Source organism: Lynx canadensis, chromosome B4 (assembly GCF_007474595.2).
Source record: "Lynx canadensis isolate LIC74 chromosome B4, mLynCan4.pri.v2, whole genome shotgun sequence".
NCBI lineage: Eukaryota > Metazoa > Chordata > Mammalia > Carnivora > Felidae > Lynx > Lynx canadensis.
In genome coordinates, this window is record NC_044309.1 from 113,865,915 (window position 1) to 113,882,258 (window position 16,344).

The 16,344-nt window shown below is 36.1% G+C and overlaps 1 protein-coding gene across 3 annotated transcripts in view; it reads right to left on the reverse strand.

Annotated features, from left to right (window-relative positions):
- The window catches only part of EEA1 (early endosome antigen 1), a 115,062-nt gene that overhangs the window by 32,536 nt on the left and 66,182 nt on the right, over positions 1-16,344 (reverse strand). For all 3 annotated transcript variants that reach the window (XM_030323372.2, XM_030323371.2, XM_030323374.1), the window contains 4 exons: positions 9,692-9,895; positions 6,581-6,781; positions 4,300-4,413; positions 1,278-1,433 (listed from right to left, as the gene is read on the reverse strand). In XM_030323372.2, the coding sequence (XP_030179232.1) occupies positions 1,278-1,433; positions 4,300-4,413; positions 6,581-6,781; positions 9,692-9,895 (675 nt within the window). The remainder of the gene's footprint in view (positions 1-1,277; positions 1,434-4,299; positions 4,414-6,580; positions 6,782-9,691; positions 9,896-16,344) is intronic.

The following is a 16,344-nucleotide window of genomic DNA, read 5'->3' on the forward strand; positions in this document are numbered from 1 at the left end:
TAGTACCTATTGCCGCTAAATATAAAGACAGCTGAATTCCTGATATTGCACCTTTAAATTCTTGGTTTAGAGACTGTTGTTCCTCACAGTGTAGTTTCTGTCTCATACATATACATATAACTGTGTGCATTTTTGCAAATTTGCAAAATCAAACTGTTAAATATAAAGTTTGAATATATAGGAGTAATGCATTTTCTTGCATAGTTGTAATAATTTTGCACCCTAAATATTTTATAAACCAACCTAGGTATCTATAGCTCTTATGCGACTCTTACAATAGATTTTGATGCAACTGTAAAATTTTGTAACAAATAATTACAAAAAACATATGGAATACTCCCTAAAATAATTACCAAATGTTAAAGATCTGATTATCACAAGAGACACTCTCGGTTCTAAACAATTACTTGTAAAAGATTCCAAAAAAGAATTCTCATTGGATACTTTTCAGTAAAATCGTTTTTCTGTTCTTTTCAAATTATTACAAAAAGTAATGTGTCATTACTATCATCATTGGCCATAAAGAAAAAGAAACTCATAAATAGAATTAAAAATGTAATTCTTTTTCCATGTTATATTGGTGTGGATATACACATATACATGTACACATCCAATAGTTCTACAGAAGTGTTCTGTTTGTGAAGGTATAATTTACATATATATAGTAATTTGAGAAATCTTTGTTTAATCAATAGTAGATCCCATTTCAAGGACAAAGGACTCAGGTCAAACCCTTGTCTGATAGGTCTACTCATTTAATCTCTTTAGTACATCAACAATTTCACTTGGAATTGAAGTTAAGAAGCAGTTTACCACAGCATAAACTTATTATTAAACTAAAGACAAAATCCAAAAGATATAAATGTAAAATTTAAAAAGTGAAGAGTTCTGTCATATGTGAAATATATTCTGAAATAAGGAGGGAAGGAGATAGGAATGATGGAACAGAAGAGGCTTCATAACAACAACAACAATGACAACAAAATGGTAAGTTCCTTGTAATTACAGAGTAAATCCCTGGTTGGTTGTTTTTTTTGAAACATTACAAAGGAACCAGTATAACTGTCATTTGCAAAAGCCACTCATTAATAAAGAAATTAAAATTAAGAATGGAATTCAAAATTAAGACCAGAAAAATTCCAGGTAATTTAAAATTCTATAACACAACTTCACCTTTGTTTGCAAATTTAAAACCTTTGATTCCTTCTAGGTCATCAGTTTCCATTACTACAGTAGCAGAAAATATAAGTAATACACTCAATATCTTTTATACAAACCTTAATTTGACCTTCTAATTCTTCAGTTTTTTGTTCTAAAGAAAGGTGTTTCTCTTTATATTCTTTAAGATGACTTTCCAACTGACTGCAATGTTCTTGCTTATCCTGTAACTTTGCAGTGACTTGATCCAACTGAGTAGTGATCTTATTTAACTCCTATAGAAAAGTACAATTGAAACCTTTGGTAAGGTTTTCTTTCTTGTATTCCCAAATGTTTGATCGAAGTACTACTGAAAACTCTAATTCTATTTAAGAAACTATTTGAAGGTTAAGAAACTATTTGAACTATCAGAGGTTATTTTACTAGTACAAAGGACCTGAACTGAAATTGTACATAGCATGAGATATTAAGTTTATATGCATCACCACTTAACTTTTTCTAGGAAGAGTTATTTTAGGACTCAAAAGATACAATAGAACATTAAATGTACTAATAATAAAATAACACTTTTATATTATAATTAAATGTTTTCAATGTTCAAGATGCTATTTTTATGTTGGGATGAGCACTGGGTGTTGTATGGAAATCAATTTGACAATAAATTTCATATTTAAAAAAAGATGCAATTTTTAAAAATAACATTTAAAAACTATTACAGTGACTACATCTATGAAACTTGTTCATTTGTAGTATCTAGAGGCACTGAAAGAATTAAAATCACTAGTAAACCCACCACCCACAGATAATCACTATTAATGTTTTGATAACTTTCCTTTCAGTCTTTTCTGTATGTTTCCATTTTTTAATTTACACTTTTGTTTTTACTTGATTTACTATTGGTATTATTTCTTTTTTTTTAATATGAACTTTATTGCCAAATTGGTTTCCATACACCCAGTGCTCATCCCAACAGGTGCCCTCCTCAATGCCCATCACCCCTTTCCCCTCCCTCCCACCATCAACCCTCAGTTTATTCTCAGTATTTAAGAGTCTCTTATGGTTCGCCTCCTTCCTTCTCTGTAACTTTCCCCACCCCTTCTCCTCCCCCCACCCCCACGCGCCCCGGTCTTCTATTGAGTTTTTCAGGATCCACATATGAGTGAAAACATATGGTATGTGTCTTTCTCTGCCTGACTTATTTCACTTAGCATAAACTCTCCAGTTCCATCTACGTTGCTACAAAAGACCAGATTTCATTCATTCTCATTGCCAAGCTGCTAGGAATTTACTCAAGGGATACAGGAGTGCTGATGCATAGGGGCACTTGTATCCCAATGTTTATAGCAGCACTTTCAACAATAGCCAAATTATGGAAAGAGCCTACATGTCCATCAACTGACAAATGGATAAAGAAGTTGTGGTTTATATTTACACTTTTAAAATAGAAGTAGAACCTCACTTTACATACTACAGGTTTGTAAGCCATACAAAGGTTTTATTATAACCTTTGTTTTTACATAACAATGCATCATGAAATTGTGTCATTATTTTCTAAAATATTGTATTTGACTGCATAAATTCCCATTTTATTGATTCAGACCTTTTATTAGCTAAATGTCCTATTTTAGATTCTTAGATTGCTACTAAGCTTTCCGTATTTTATTAACAGAAATGTAAATAGCATACTAAAAGCTATGATTATTCCCTTAGCATAAACAACTAAAAGTGAGCTAAGGAATATGAAAAACCCTAAAGTTCTTGAAATATATTGGCAAACAGCTCTCCCTATCACCATTAAAAGGTTGAACTTACCTACCACCAGCAACGTATGAAAGTGACTTACTCTTCCTCTTCTACACCCTCTCTAATCCTTCCAGTATTAAACAAACACATTTCACCTCAACAAGGGCATACTGTCTTAATTTACAATTGATTGTCTTAATTTACAATTGATTCTTAATCTGAACATTCACTAATATATTTTTGATCATTTACTCTTCTGTACCTTCATGCAATTCCTATCTGTTTTAAATATCGAAGATATTAATCCTTCATTGGACATATTTCAGAAAGTGTATTATTCTTTTGCTATGTGCTTTCTAATTTTGTTAGTAATATTTTTGGCAAAAAATTTTTAAACTTTTATGTAATTATTCTTATCAATAATCTTTTCATTACAGTTTCTAGCACTGATCTTGTGATTAGATCATATTTTCCAGATGTATGTAGCAATGAGTCAAAAGTTGCAAAACATGCATACACAGTAATTCTACGTGCATAAAAGAAAATATTAGTGTGTGTGTGTTATATATGAACATACACACACATATTTGCCCAATGCTTATAGAACTCTGGACAGGTACATACCAAATTTAAGAGCAAACATTCCCTCTAAGAAGGAAAATAGGACTGAAGTTTAGGGTAAATATAGAAAACAAAGCTTTTATTTTGTTAACTTGATATATTACTAGATTGATTAAAAAAACAATTGGGCCAACAACCAGTGTTACCACTCAGATAAAAAGTAAATTTAAAAAATGTCATTTGCTAAAAGGGAAGAAAAATCTATCAGCATTTTGACCTTGGCCCTTAAGTAGGAAGCCTTTATTCTATTAGAAGTATTGAGAAAAGTAACTTATGTATTCCCGGCAGCCCTACTTATTCTTATCCCCAAAATAAAAGAGGAACTCTTACTGCATTGGAATACATGGTGCTCTTTTCCTGCTTCCAAGAGGTAAGTAAATCTAGGTCATGGCCCAGATTACCTACTAAGAACAGGTGTGAGAGTCTGTCTCGCTTTACCAATCATTGGCACTTGATGCAATGAAGCAACAATTCAACAATTAGGAACAGATATTTCAGCTGCACACCTCAGTCAACACTAAGGACTAATACAAAATTAAGAAGCCCAACCATGCTTACACACCACTTGCGCTTTATCAAAAACAAAAATGATATTTTTATCTTCATCTGTCTGACTCCTGCATCTAGAACTGGTTCTGAACTCAGGCAGAAATTAAGGGGAATAAACAAATAGATCACAATATTAATAAAATTGAGTATCACTTTCATACATGTTTGCAATTAATTTATCTACCAAAACATTAGGTTATGGGATGAGACTGTATCACATTCACCTACCTGCTGTTTATCTTGTAATGCATTTTGGGCTGTGTCCAAATGATTCTGAAGATCTGCTCTTTGAGCAGTTTTTGCTGCTTCTGCTGATAGCAATAATTCAGTTTTGGCTTTAATCTGTAACAAAATTTGCCAGTCATTTAATGTGTATTTATTTCTTGATTTTCTCTTGCTTCAACATGCATTGCTTTTGTCAAATTATTTTAAAAATTAAGCCCTTTGGCAAAAAAAAAAAACATAAGGATTTAGACACTGAAAAATAAGTATGTAATAATCCCAAAACAGGAATGAATATGGGAGAAAAGACTCCTAACAATGTTTGGACAAATGATGAGATTTATTATGATATATATGTCCCTATATGACACCAAAACACTTCTCCCTCTTTCAAACTGGACTTCCAAATATTGGGTTACCATGTAACCCACCTAACAAATATTTATATTTTAATTAGAAAGAAATGTGTATCCTCTTCCTCCAAGTTAATATGCATGCCTGTTATTTTATATTTCTTACTTTCAATAGAATTGTTTTCCTAAAATAAAGAAAATCAAGGCTTAGATATGTTTCTATAACTTTCTCTACTATAGTATAGAATAGGAAACCAATGATACAATGGAAAAACACGTTTTAATTCCCACCCCGTCACTGATGCATTGAACGTGAATTCTGTACTGGCCTCTGAAAGAAGGTTATTAAAAATATATAATGGTAGCATATAAAAGTATTTTTTAAGTCTAACCTTTAAAGTAAAATTTAAAAATCAAAGTCAAAAAGTATTTAACATAGAAATCTAATGGTGTAATATCAAATGACTGAATTTCAAAAACAATAATAAGGACTTCATGGAAAAAAAAAAGAAAAGCAAAAGGCTCTGGTGGTTTCAGAAGGTGTAGTTTGCCAGAAGAGATAAAGAGGGAAAAAGGCAAACAGGAAAGCTAAACAAACTGTCTAGATAGCACCTTTATTTAATTCTTGTTCCCAAGGTTTTTCCACTACTAAGTAAAGCAGAGAGTGAGAGAGAGGTCGGAGATTAGGGGGAGAGAGACAAAGAGACAGGGAGACAGAAAGAGAGACGGAAAGACAGAGACACAGGGAGAAACAGAATTTAAAACATTTGATGGCCTCAGGGAAATACAAATCAAAACCACAATGAGATACCACCTCACACCTGTCAGAATGCCTAACACTAACAACTCAGGCAACAACAGGTGATGGTGAGGATGCGGAGAAAGAGGAACCCTTTTGCACTGCTGGCGGGAATGCAAACTGGTGCAGCCACTCTGGAAAACAATATGGAAGTCCCTCAAAAAATGAAAAACAGAACTACCCAATAAGCCAGCAATTACACTACTAGGTACTTATACAAAGGATATAGGAGTGCTGATTCAAAGAGGCAAATGCACCCCAATGCTTACAGTAGCACTATCGACAAGAGCCAAAGTATGGAAAGAGCCCAAATGTCCATCGATGGATGAATGGATAAAGAAGATGTGGGATATATATATAAATATCTATCTATATATATGTAGATATCTATAATGGAATATTACTCGGCAATCTAACAGAATGAAATCTTGCCATTTGCAACAATGTGGATGGAACTAGAGTATACTATGTTAAGCGAAATTAAGTCAGAGAAAGACAAATATATGATTTCATTTATATGTGGAATTTAAGAAACAAAACAGGAACACAGGAGAAGGGAAGGAAACATAAGATAAAAACAGAGGGAGATAGGGGCGCCTGGGTGGCTCAGTCGGTTGAGCATCCAACTTTGGCTCAGGTCATGATCTCAACTCAACATTCCGGAGTTCGAGTCCCACATCGGGCTCTGTGCTGACAGTTCAGAGTCTGGAGCCTGTCTCAGATTCTGTGTCTCCCTCTCTGTCGCTGCTCCTCCCCTGCTCGTGCTCTCTTTGTCTCAAAAATAAATAAATATTAAAATTAAAAAAAATAAAAAAAATAAAAAAAACGGAGACAAACCTTATATAAGAGACTCTTAAATACAGAGAACAACTGAGGGTTGATGACAGGGTGGTGTTGGGTGGAGGGATGGGCTAAATGGGTGATGGGCATTAAGGAGGGCACTTATTGGTATGAACACTGGGTGTTATATGTAAGTGACGAATCATTAAATTCTATTCCTGAAATCATTATTACACTATATGTTAACTAACTTGGATTTGAATTAAAAAAAAATCTACAGTCTTAAATTTTTGATGGCCTACAATTGGTGTTTTATTCAGAAAAACTCACATTAAATTGAATAATTCAAAATTACCTGTATGTCAAGCTGGGAGACCTTCTCCTTGCTCTCATTTAATTGACTATTTAATTCATTGACACTAGTTTCTAAGGAAAGGACACGGTCTTGTGCAGCTCTAAGATGTGCCTTCTGCTCTTGCACTTGGTCATGCAAATTCTCCTGGGCTTGTTTATGGCTTTCTGACTGATTCTTCAGCTTCTCTGTTAGTTGAGTTACCTATCGTACAAGGAAGACTAATTATGAAGGTCACAAATGATATAAGAAGAATTAAAAAAAAAAACAAATTTAAGGACCATGAGTGTATTAAAGTGCTCTATAAGTTACCTCATATTTTTAAGAAAATTTATTCATCTTTCCACAAATAAGTAAATAATCTTGCAAAATCATAAGAAAACAACATCAATTCAGAGATTCCTATTATTTTTAAAACCATCTCTACTGAGCTAGAATTTACATGAAATAAAATTCACCTAGTTTAATTGCACAGCTTGAGGAGATTTGACAAATATATACACTCACTTAACCATTGCCACAATCAGATAGAGAACATTTCGATTACCCCAAAAGGTTTACTCATGCCCCTTTGCAGTCAGTACTCTCCACTCATCTCTAGCCCCAGACAATCATGGATATAATTAATAAGAGGTCCTTATATATTCTGAGTATTTCTGAATTGTCAGATATGTGTATTTCAAGTATTTTCTCCCACTCTGTCTTGACTTTTATTTTTGTAACAGTATCTTTTGAAGGGTAAACAATTCTAATTTAGATGAAATCCAATTCATCTAATGTCTCTTTGGTGCACCTTGCTTGGAATTCAATGAGTTTCTTGAATCTGTCCGTTCATATTTTTAATCACATTTAAATTTTTTTCAGCCATTATTTCAATAAATATTTTTCCCCTCCCCACTTTTCTGTCACACCAATTATATGTATGTTAGATTACATGATCTTGTCTCACAGGTCACTAAAGCATAGTTTTTTTGGGTTTTAGCCCAGTCTTTTTTCTCTCTGTGCTTCCTTTTGGACAGTTTCAATTGCCTTGTCTTAATGTTCACTTTTGTTTTCTATTTGGTTGATTAAGCACATCCAATGAAATTTTAATTCCATATATAGAGAGAAAAGTTCTATTTCTTTTTTTTTAATCATTCCCACTTCTATTTCCATTATAGTTTTTCCTTTACAACCATAAGCATATTTTAAGAGCCATACATGTTTTCTTCTTTGAATGTCTAGAAAGTTTTGATATTTATGGAAACAAATCTTGACTTTGTTGCCTTCTTTCAAAAATGCTTAATTTTGTCCCAGCAGGCAGTTAACTCCACATATGGCTCAGCTGGATCCTCTGAGGCTTGTTTTCATGCTTTGTTAAGTCAGGTGTACACCAGCTTTTACCCTAGGGGCTGGTTTATCTTTATCCCAAGGTGTGACATTTCCGGGGTTTCTACTAAATGGCCCCAAAGTGCTCAATCACGTCTTTGTGCTCTTGCATATCTCCAAGCTCTGATAATTCTTCAGTTTGCAACTCCTAACAATTGTTCATTGCCTGGCCACATGAAATCCCACATAAGAATGCAAAGTTTAGCAGTCAGCTGAAGGCTTAAGTTGATCCCTACGCAGATTTTTAGAGCTTCTTCTCTCCACTGTTCCCTCCTCTCTGATATTCTGCCCCACAATTTGAGGTTCCTCAACCTTCCTAAACTTTAATCTCTTAGTACTTGGTTCAGTGAGACCACTGTGCTTTCCTTGGATTCCCCCAACCTACACCAGTCTGGAAAATGCCTCTGGGTTACCAGAAGCTGGAATGGTCAAAAGGTTCACTTCCCTTGCTTCTCTTCTCTCAGGAATCAAACCCCTGCATTGTTTGTTGTACAGTATCTGAAAATAGTGATTTGATACTTTTTTGTTCTTTTCTAGTTGTTTATGGTGAGAGGACAAAATAGGTATCAGTTACTTCAACATGGCCAGAAGCACAAATAACATAGATTTATTTTTATTTATTATTTTAAAAAGAATTAGAGGAGTGCGTGGGTAGCTCAGTTGGTTAAGTGTCCAACTCTTGGTTTCACTCAGGTCATGATCTCATGGTTTCTGGGTTCAAGCCTCTCACCATGCTCTGCACTGACAGTGTGGAGCCTGCTTGAGATTCTCACTCTCCCTCTCTCTGCCTCTCCCCAGCTTGCGCTCTCTCTCAAAATAAATAAACTTTAAAAATAAATAAATAAATAAAATTAGAAAAGTGGTTGTTACTTACTGATATTTTGTTTTACTATATTTTCATTTAGATAATTATAACTCTCTTACTGGGCAATTCTTTCAAAAAAGCAACTATAAATTCTTTCAGTTTGAAAATGGATTAAGCCAAATTTTGTTAAGTTTCTCTTAAACTACATATGAGCAACTTATCAAAATTATTATTAGCTATGTGTTCCAAAGACATAATTACCAAAATATAAGTAACTAGTAAGCCTGCATATTAACCAATACATAGTAATAACTAGCAGTTGATTAGTGCTTTTAGTTTATAAATATAATTTATTATTCTTTTTCTTTTCAAAACATCACAAAATGCCATGAGGCAAGTATGTATTATTAACACCATCTCTATTTTTCTAATGAGCTAACAAGATGAATTACTTGCTTGTGGTCACACAGGTAGTAGGTTATATACTGGGACATGAACTGAGATCTTTGTCAAATCATGCTAACTTACTTTTACTACAATAGCAACCCATCTCTAAGGTAAATTGGATGGTATTTGTCAAAAAAAACAAAATATTTAAAAAGTACTAATAATAACCAGAATGAAGAGGCATTTAAATAAAGTACTCAGCAATATTTAGAAAGATAAAAGTGACTTTTAGAAACAGAACACATTTGGGGCACCTGGGTGGCTCAGTTGGTTAAGTGTCCAAGTCTTGATTTCAGCTCAGGTCATGATTTAATGGTTCATGAGTTTGAGCCCCACATCAGACTCTATGCTGATGGCGCAGAGCCTGCTTGAGATTCTCTCTCTCCCTCTCTCTCTGCACCTCCTGTGCTCATGCACATTCTCTCTCTCAAAATAAATAAATTTAAAAAGAAAAACAAACAAAAATAGAAATAGAACACATTCGACAGGCTTACTTGTTCCTGTAAGGTATGGTTTTTTTCTTGTAACTGGTTGAGAACAGCAGTCTCTCCTTCACCAGCCTGAATTTTTGCATAAAGATCTTCTCTTTCTTTTTCTAGTAAGGAAATATTTTCTTTACTCTTCTGTAATAAGGCTTCAAGGTTCTGGATCTTCTGGTCCTTATCGCCAATTTGACGTAGTACTTGTTCTAAATCATTCTGTAAAGAAGTAAAAACTACTACCTTAATGATAGAGAACTTAAAAAGTTATTCCTCAAACAGAAAATGACTGATAATACATTGTACAACTCAAATTCTGAGTCTTACGTCTTTTTATACTCGTTACATTTTAACACAGCAAACTTAAGTAATTAGAACTATGTGTTTAATAATATAAATCTACATTATCAATAGTAAACTAGAATTTAACCCCCCCAAACCTTCAATTAACCACATTCTTACTCTAACACTCTGACCTCATTGCCCAGTACCCTCTTGTTTAATCCATTTCAGACACATGGGACTCTCCTTATTCCTTCATCACACCAGGAACACTCCCACCTCAGGGCCTCTGAACTCACTGTTTCTTCTGTCTAGAATACCTCTCCCACAAGGTCACATGGCTCATTCCCTCTCCTTCAAATGTTTGTTCAAGAGATGCCTGGGTGGCTCAGTTGGTTAAGCATCCAGTTCTTGATCTTGGCTCAGGTCATGATCTCATGATCCGTTGGATCAAGTCCCATTGACAGCGCAGAGCCTGCTTGGGATCCTCTCTCTCCCTCTCTCTCAGCCCCTCCCTGACTAGTGCACATTCTCTATCAAAAAAAAAAATAAATAAATAAACTTACAAATAAAAAAATGTTTGTTCAAATGTCACCTACTCAATCAGGCCTATCCTGACCACTACATTTAAAATTGCAGCCTTTCCCAATATTCCTTCTCCTGAATATTTTATTTCTTTCCATTGCACTTATCTTTTGACACAATAAATTATTTATTTATTTTTCATGTTTATCTGCTTCCCTCCACCTCACTAGAATATATGCTCCACGAAGATTAGGATTTTTGTCTGTTTTATTCGTTGATGTATCCAAGACACAAATGTTCTACGATATTTGTTGAATGAACAGAAAAATAAAGGGTTGCACTCTAACACACACATACTCATGAAGGCTCACTTCAATACCCCAAAAGGAATCTTCTATCGATACATCAAGGGATCCCTCTTCTTTTACTTTACCGAGGGTCTTAGTGTTTACTTTTTACTAAGTGTTTACTTAGTCTTTACTTCTTTCACTTTACCGAGGGTCTTAGTGTTACACAGAGCACGGTGTATTAGCCCACATCCAGAACAATGTCCATTAATATTCTGGAGCTATCCGACCCACATTCTTTGGCTCTGCCTCACTTCTCCCCAGAACCAGGTCCTAACAAGCCCTTCCACAAACCTTATACCCCATACCACCTTGCTTGGACAGAGTCAGCAACCACCTGGTACTGGTACTCTCCAAAATTTGCACCAATATTACACTATTTGAGATCACTTTCAAACATGTTTCTCATCTAAGTTTCAATCACAAAATGATGAAAGGCAACCTACCTCTCTGCTCTCATTCTCTACTCCTGCCACTAATGACCCTCTTCTCCACATCCCACTCATCTTCTGGAACCACAGTTCCAGGCCTAAGTTTTGTTTCCAGAACTGAAATTTTTAGTTCACCCTTTATAGATGCTGATTCCCCTTCAACACTCTCAGATACGTAAGGACCATTCTGCTGGGCAAGCAGGGGAGGTTGACTTCTTCCTGGTTTTTCACCACCATAACTCTCCCCCTCATGTAAAAGCTTCATGCTGCTTTGGGAAGTATGTCGTTCATTTATTCTAGCTTCTATTCTGTGTTGCTATTATCTATAAATCCCTACCTCATTCACTGAAGACTTGAGACCTGATTTAGTCTTTCTCTCAATCCCAATTTCTGCCAATTTCCTGGGAAATACAAAATACACAAAGAATTAAGAGCACAGCCTCAACAGTCATATCATCTTAATTCCTGGACCTCATTCTATTCACTCACTCACATGTACGATCTTGTAATCACTTGAAATTGTTCCAGATGAAAAATTTCAACTGTCCTACTCTGTGACCACAACTTCCTGACCATCTTCCAATTTCATGACCTCATTTCTGTTCTTCAATGCAATGCCAAAGAGACACTGACCTCAATTTTCTTCTGACTTATATAGCACATGCCTCATTTCTCTTCCTGAACCTCATACATGGATATGAACTAATTTACTATCCTCTCAACTATTCAACATTCTCCATTTCCTTTCACCTACAAATTCCCCACACAGCCACCCTAAAAAAGCCCAATCCTAGATCAGTGTTGCAATCTTCTTACTCCACAACTTCATTTCTAAGAACTGTTAGAGCAAAATCATAAACCTTCAGAGATTGGTGCCACTACAAAGTTCTAGATCGCAGTCTCCATTATATACTTAAAATCATCTTGTCAATCCTTTCACTTGAGTAAGATTCTTACCCCCAAACATTCCCCTCAATAACTATTTAAAAGCTTCAAGGGGCACCTGGGTGGCTCAGTCAGTTAAGCATTCGACTTCAGCTCATGTCATGATCTTGCAGATCGTGAGTTCGAGCCCTGCACTAGACTCTGCACTGGTGGTGTTGAGCCTGCTTGGGATTATCTCTCTCTTTCTCTCTCGTCCCCTTCACCACTTTCACTCTCCCTTTCAAAATAAATAAATAAAATAAAAAATAAAAAATAAATAAAATAAAATCTTCAATATTCTCTCTAGATTTTTAAATCTCTGCCTGCCTTCCATTCAACTATCTCCAACTTTATCCATTAAAAAAAAAGGGAGGGAGAGGGTATCTTCAGGGATGATGCACCTTGATTTTTCACTCTCTTATCTATAAAGATAGACAACAGACAGATAAATCCATATTTAGTTCCCTTCCTCAAGCTTCAAAGAATATCCTTCAGAGAATAAGTTCAAATTTACCACCACCCACTGTATCAATGACCTCACAGCTTATCAATAGCCTATTCCTTCAGTCACCTCTCCTTCAATATCCTCAAATGACTCCTTCTCTCCCAGACTGTCCCAGACTATAAACATGTTCAGGTATCTCTTGTTTTCAAAACACTTCGCAGACCAAGCCCCACCCACTACTGTGCAGTCTTTATACAATTCATATTTAAATTTCAAAAGGAATTCAAATTTACTTTTGCAAATCTCTCATTTACTCATCAAAAATCAGCCTTTCATCTCTATCACTTTATTGCAATTATGTTTAGCAAGAATATGTAAGAATATTATATAAGAATCCTTCATGTATATAAGAATATACATTTATAATAAATAATTATAGCTTAATATCATGGACATTTTTCACTTATCATACTTGGCATCCCTATTACACATGCACATTTGAAGTTGCTGATTAATCTGAAATTTTGACTCTCCCCATTCCTTTGGCTTCCACTTGGCAGGTTCTCCTTAATTACGCTGATCATGCTCTTCCTTTGGGGTGCGCTTCCTCCAATCCTCCATCCTGTTAGGTGCTAATGTTTCCCAGAAGTCTTGTGTTACCAGTTGTCTATTCTCCTCATTACACTCCCTCCCTGGCTGATCACATCTATTCTAATAATTCCATTTACCCCATATATACTGTGATGTTTCTCACAGCTTTAAATGAGTATATACTATAGGTACCTCAACAACATCCAATATTGAACTCACAACACTGCCCAATGAAATGGCCATTTGTCTCAGATGCACTAACAAAGTTGATGACACCTCCATTTACCATGTACTCAGTGTTATCACTCTGGAAGTCATTTACTTTCTTTCTCATTCCCTGCAACTATTAAGTCCTACTTTTTTTTTTTTTTTTTTTTTTTACTGCCCAGGTATTATTCATATTTGCCCTATAACATCTTTAACAATTGTTTGAACTAAGGCCATTATTATTTTTCATTCAAACTACTGCATATATTACTTTTAACTGATCTCCTGCTTCAGAATATTCACTCTGAAATCCACCTTTCACACAACCACAGGAATAACTTATTTAAAAATCAAATCTGGGGGGCGCCTGGGTGGCGCAGTCGGTTAAGCATCTGACTTCAGCCAGGTCACGATCTCGCAGTCCGTGAGTTCGAGCCCCGCGTCGGGCTCTGGGCTGATGACTCAGAGCCTGGAGCCTGTTTCCGATTCTGTGTCTCCCTCTCTCTCTGCCCCTCCCCCGTTCATGCTCTGTCTCTCTCTGTCCCAAAAATAAATAAACATTGAAAAAAAAAAAATTTTTTAAAAATCAAATCTGGGGGGTGCCTGAGTGGCTCAGTCAGTTAAGTGCCTGACTCTTGTTTTCGGCTCAGGTCATGATCTCACGGTTTGTAAGTTCGATCCCCACATAGGGTTCAGTGCTGATGGTGCGAAGCCTGCTTGGGATTGTCTCCCTCTCTTTCTGCCCCTTCCCTACACTCTGTCTCTCTCTTTCTAAATACTTAAAAAACAATAATCAAATCTGGCTATGGCACTTCTCTCATGACGTTCAATACTTTTCTATCTTCAAGGACAAATGTCACACAAGACCTTCTATAAACTCACCCATGTCTAATGCTCTGGTCTCTTCTCCAATCTCAGTTTAGTTCATATCAGCTTCACTATCCTTGCCCTTTTAACTCCTTGATTCGGAGTATAATCTTTACTATCACCATCTTCACAACCCAGGAACATCTGCACATGCTCTGCAACTCAAATTGTCACTTTTAAGAAGTTTCCAATGACTGCTCTTTTCCAGACTGAGTTAGAGAACTGTCCTCTGTGCTACCATAATAATTTTATACACATATATACACCTAGAACGACACTGATTCTACCTCTTTAATTAGTTTTTAGGACTTCTGAAATTTCCATAATGAGAGACTTTGCCTGGTCTCTTTGTCATCCTTTTCTTATTCTTCTTCCCCAGGGAATGGGGAATTCAATTTAACCAACTGAAAGTCTGGAATAAGAAACTAAGCATGTTTTGCAGAAGAATGAACCTGGACCACTTTCTTACCCATACACAAAAATAAACGCAAAGTGGATGAAAGACCTAAACGTAAGACAGGAAGCCATCAAAATCCTTGAGGAGAAAGCAGGCAAAAACCTCTTTGATCTTGGCCACAGCAACTTCTTACCCAACACATCTCCGGAGGCAAGGGAAACAAAAGGAACAATGAACTACTGGGACCTCATCAAAATAAAAAGCTTCTGCACAGCAAAGGAAACAATCAGCAAAACTAAAAGGCAAGCGATGGAATGGGAGAAGAAATTTGCACATGACATATCAGATAAAGGTTAGTATCCAAAATCTATGAAGAACTTATCAAACTCAACACCCAACAAACAAATAATCCAGTGAAGAAATGGGCAAAAGACACAAATAGACACTTCTCCAAAGAAGACATCCAGATGGCCAAGCGACACATGAAAAAATGCTCAACATTAGTCACCATCAGGGATATACAAATCAAAACTACGAGGAGATACCACCTTACACCTGTCAGAATGGCTAACATTAGCAACTCGGGCAACAACACATGTTGGCGAGGATATGGAGAAAGAGGATCTCTTTTGCATTGTTGGTGGGAATGTAAGCTGGTGCAGCCACTCTGGAAAACAGTATGGAGGTTCCTCAAAAAACTAAAAATACAACTACCCTACGACTCAGCAACTGCACTACTAGGCATTTATCCACGGGACACAGTTGTGCTGTTTCGAAGGGACACATGCACCCGCATGTTTATAGCAGCATTATCCACAATAGCCAAAGTATGGAAAGAGCCCAAATGTCTATCGATGGATGAATGGATAAAGAAGAGGTGGTAAATATATATACAATGGAGTACGACTTGGCAATCAAAAAGAATGCAATCTTGCCATTTGCAACTACGTGGATGGAACTGGAGGGTATTATGCTAAGTGAAATTAGTCAGTCAGAGAAAGACAAAAATCCTATGACTTCAGTCATATGAGGACTTTAAGGGACAAAACATGAACATAAGGAAAGGGAAACAAAAATAATATAAAAACAGGGAGGGGGACAAAACAGAAGAGACTCATAAATATGGAGAACACACTGAGGGTTACTGGAGGGGTTGTGGGAGGGGGGATGGGCTAAATGGGTAAGGGGCACTAAGGAATCTACTCCTGAAATCATTGTTGCACTATATGCTAATTTGGATGTAAATTTTTAAAAATAAATAAATAAATAAATGGGAAGGAAGGAAGGAAGGAAGGAAGGAAGGAAGGAAGGAAGAAAGAAAGAAAGAAAGAAAGAAGCTAAGCATGTTTAATTCAGCCCCTTCCTTTCCCCTCAGTCTAAGAGACAACCTTCCTATAAGAAGTTGAAAGCCTGTCATTTCCAGCTTTGTCTGTCATTGGATGAATAAATTTAATTCTGGGGCACACTATAAAAAAGCACACTTGAGGGGCACCTGGGTGGCTCGGTCGGTTAAGCGTCCGACTTCGGCTCAGGTCATGATCTCACGGTCCGTGAGTTCGAGCCCCACGTCGGGCTCTGTGCTGACCGCTCAGAGCCTGGAGCCTGTTTCAGATACTGTGTCTCCCTCTCTCTCTGCCCCTCCCCTGTTCATG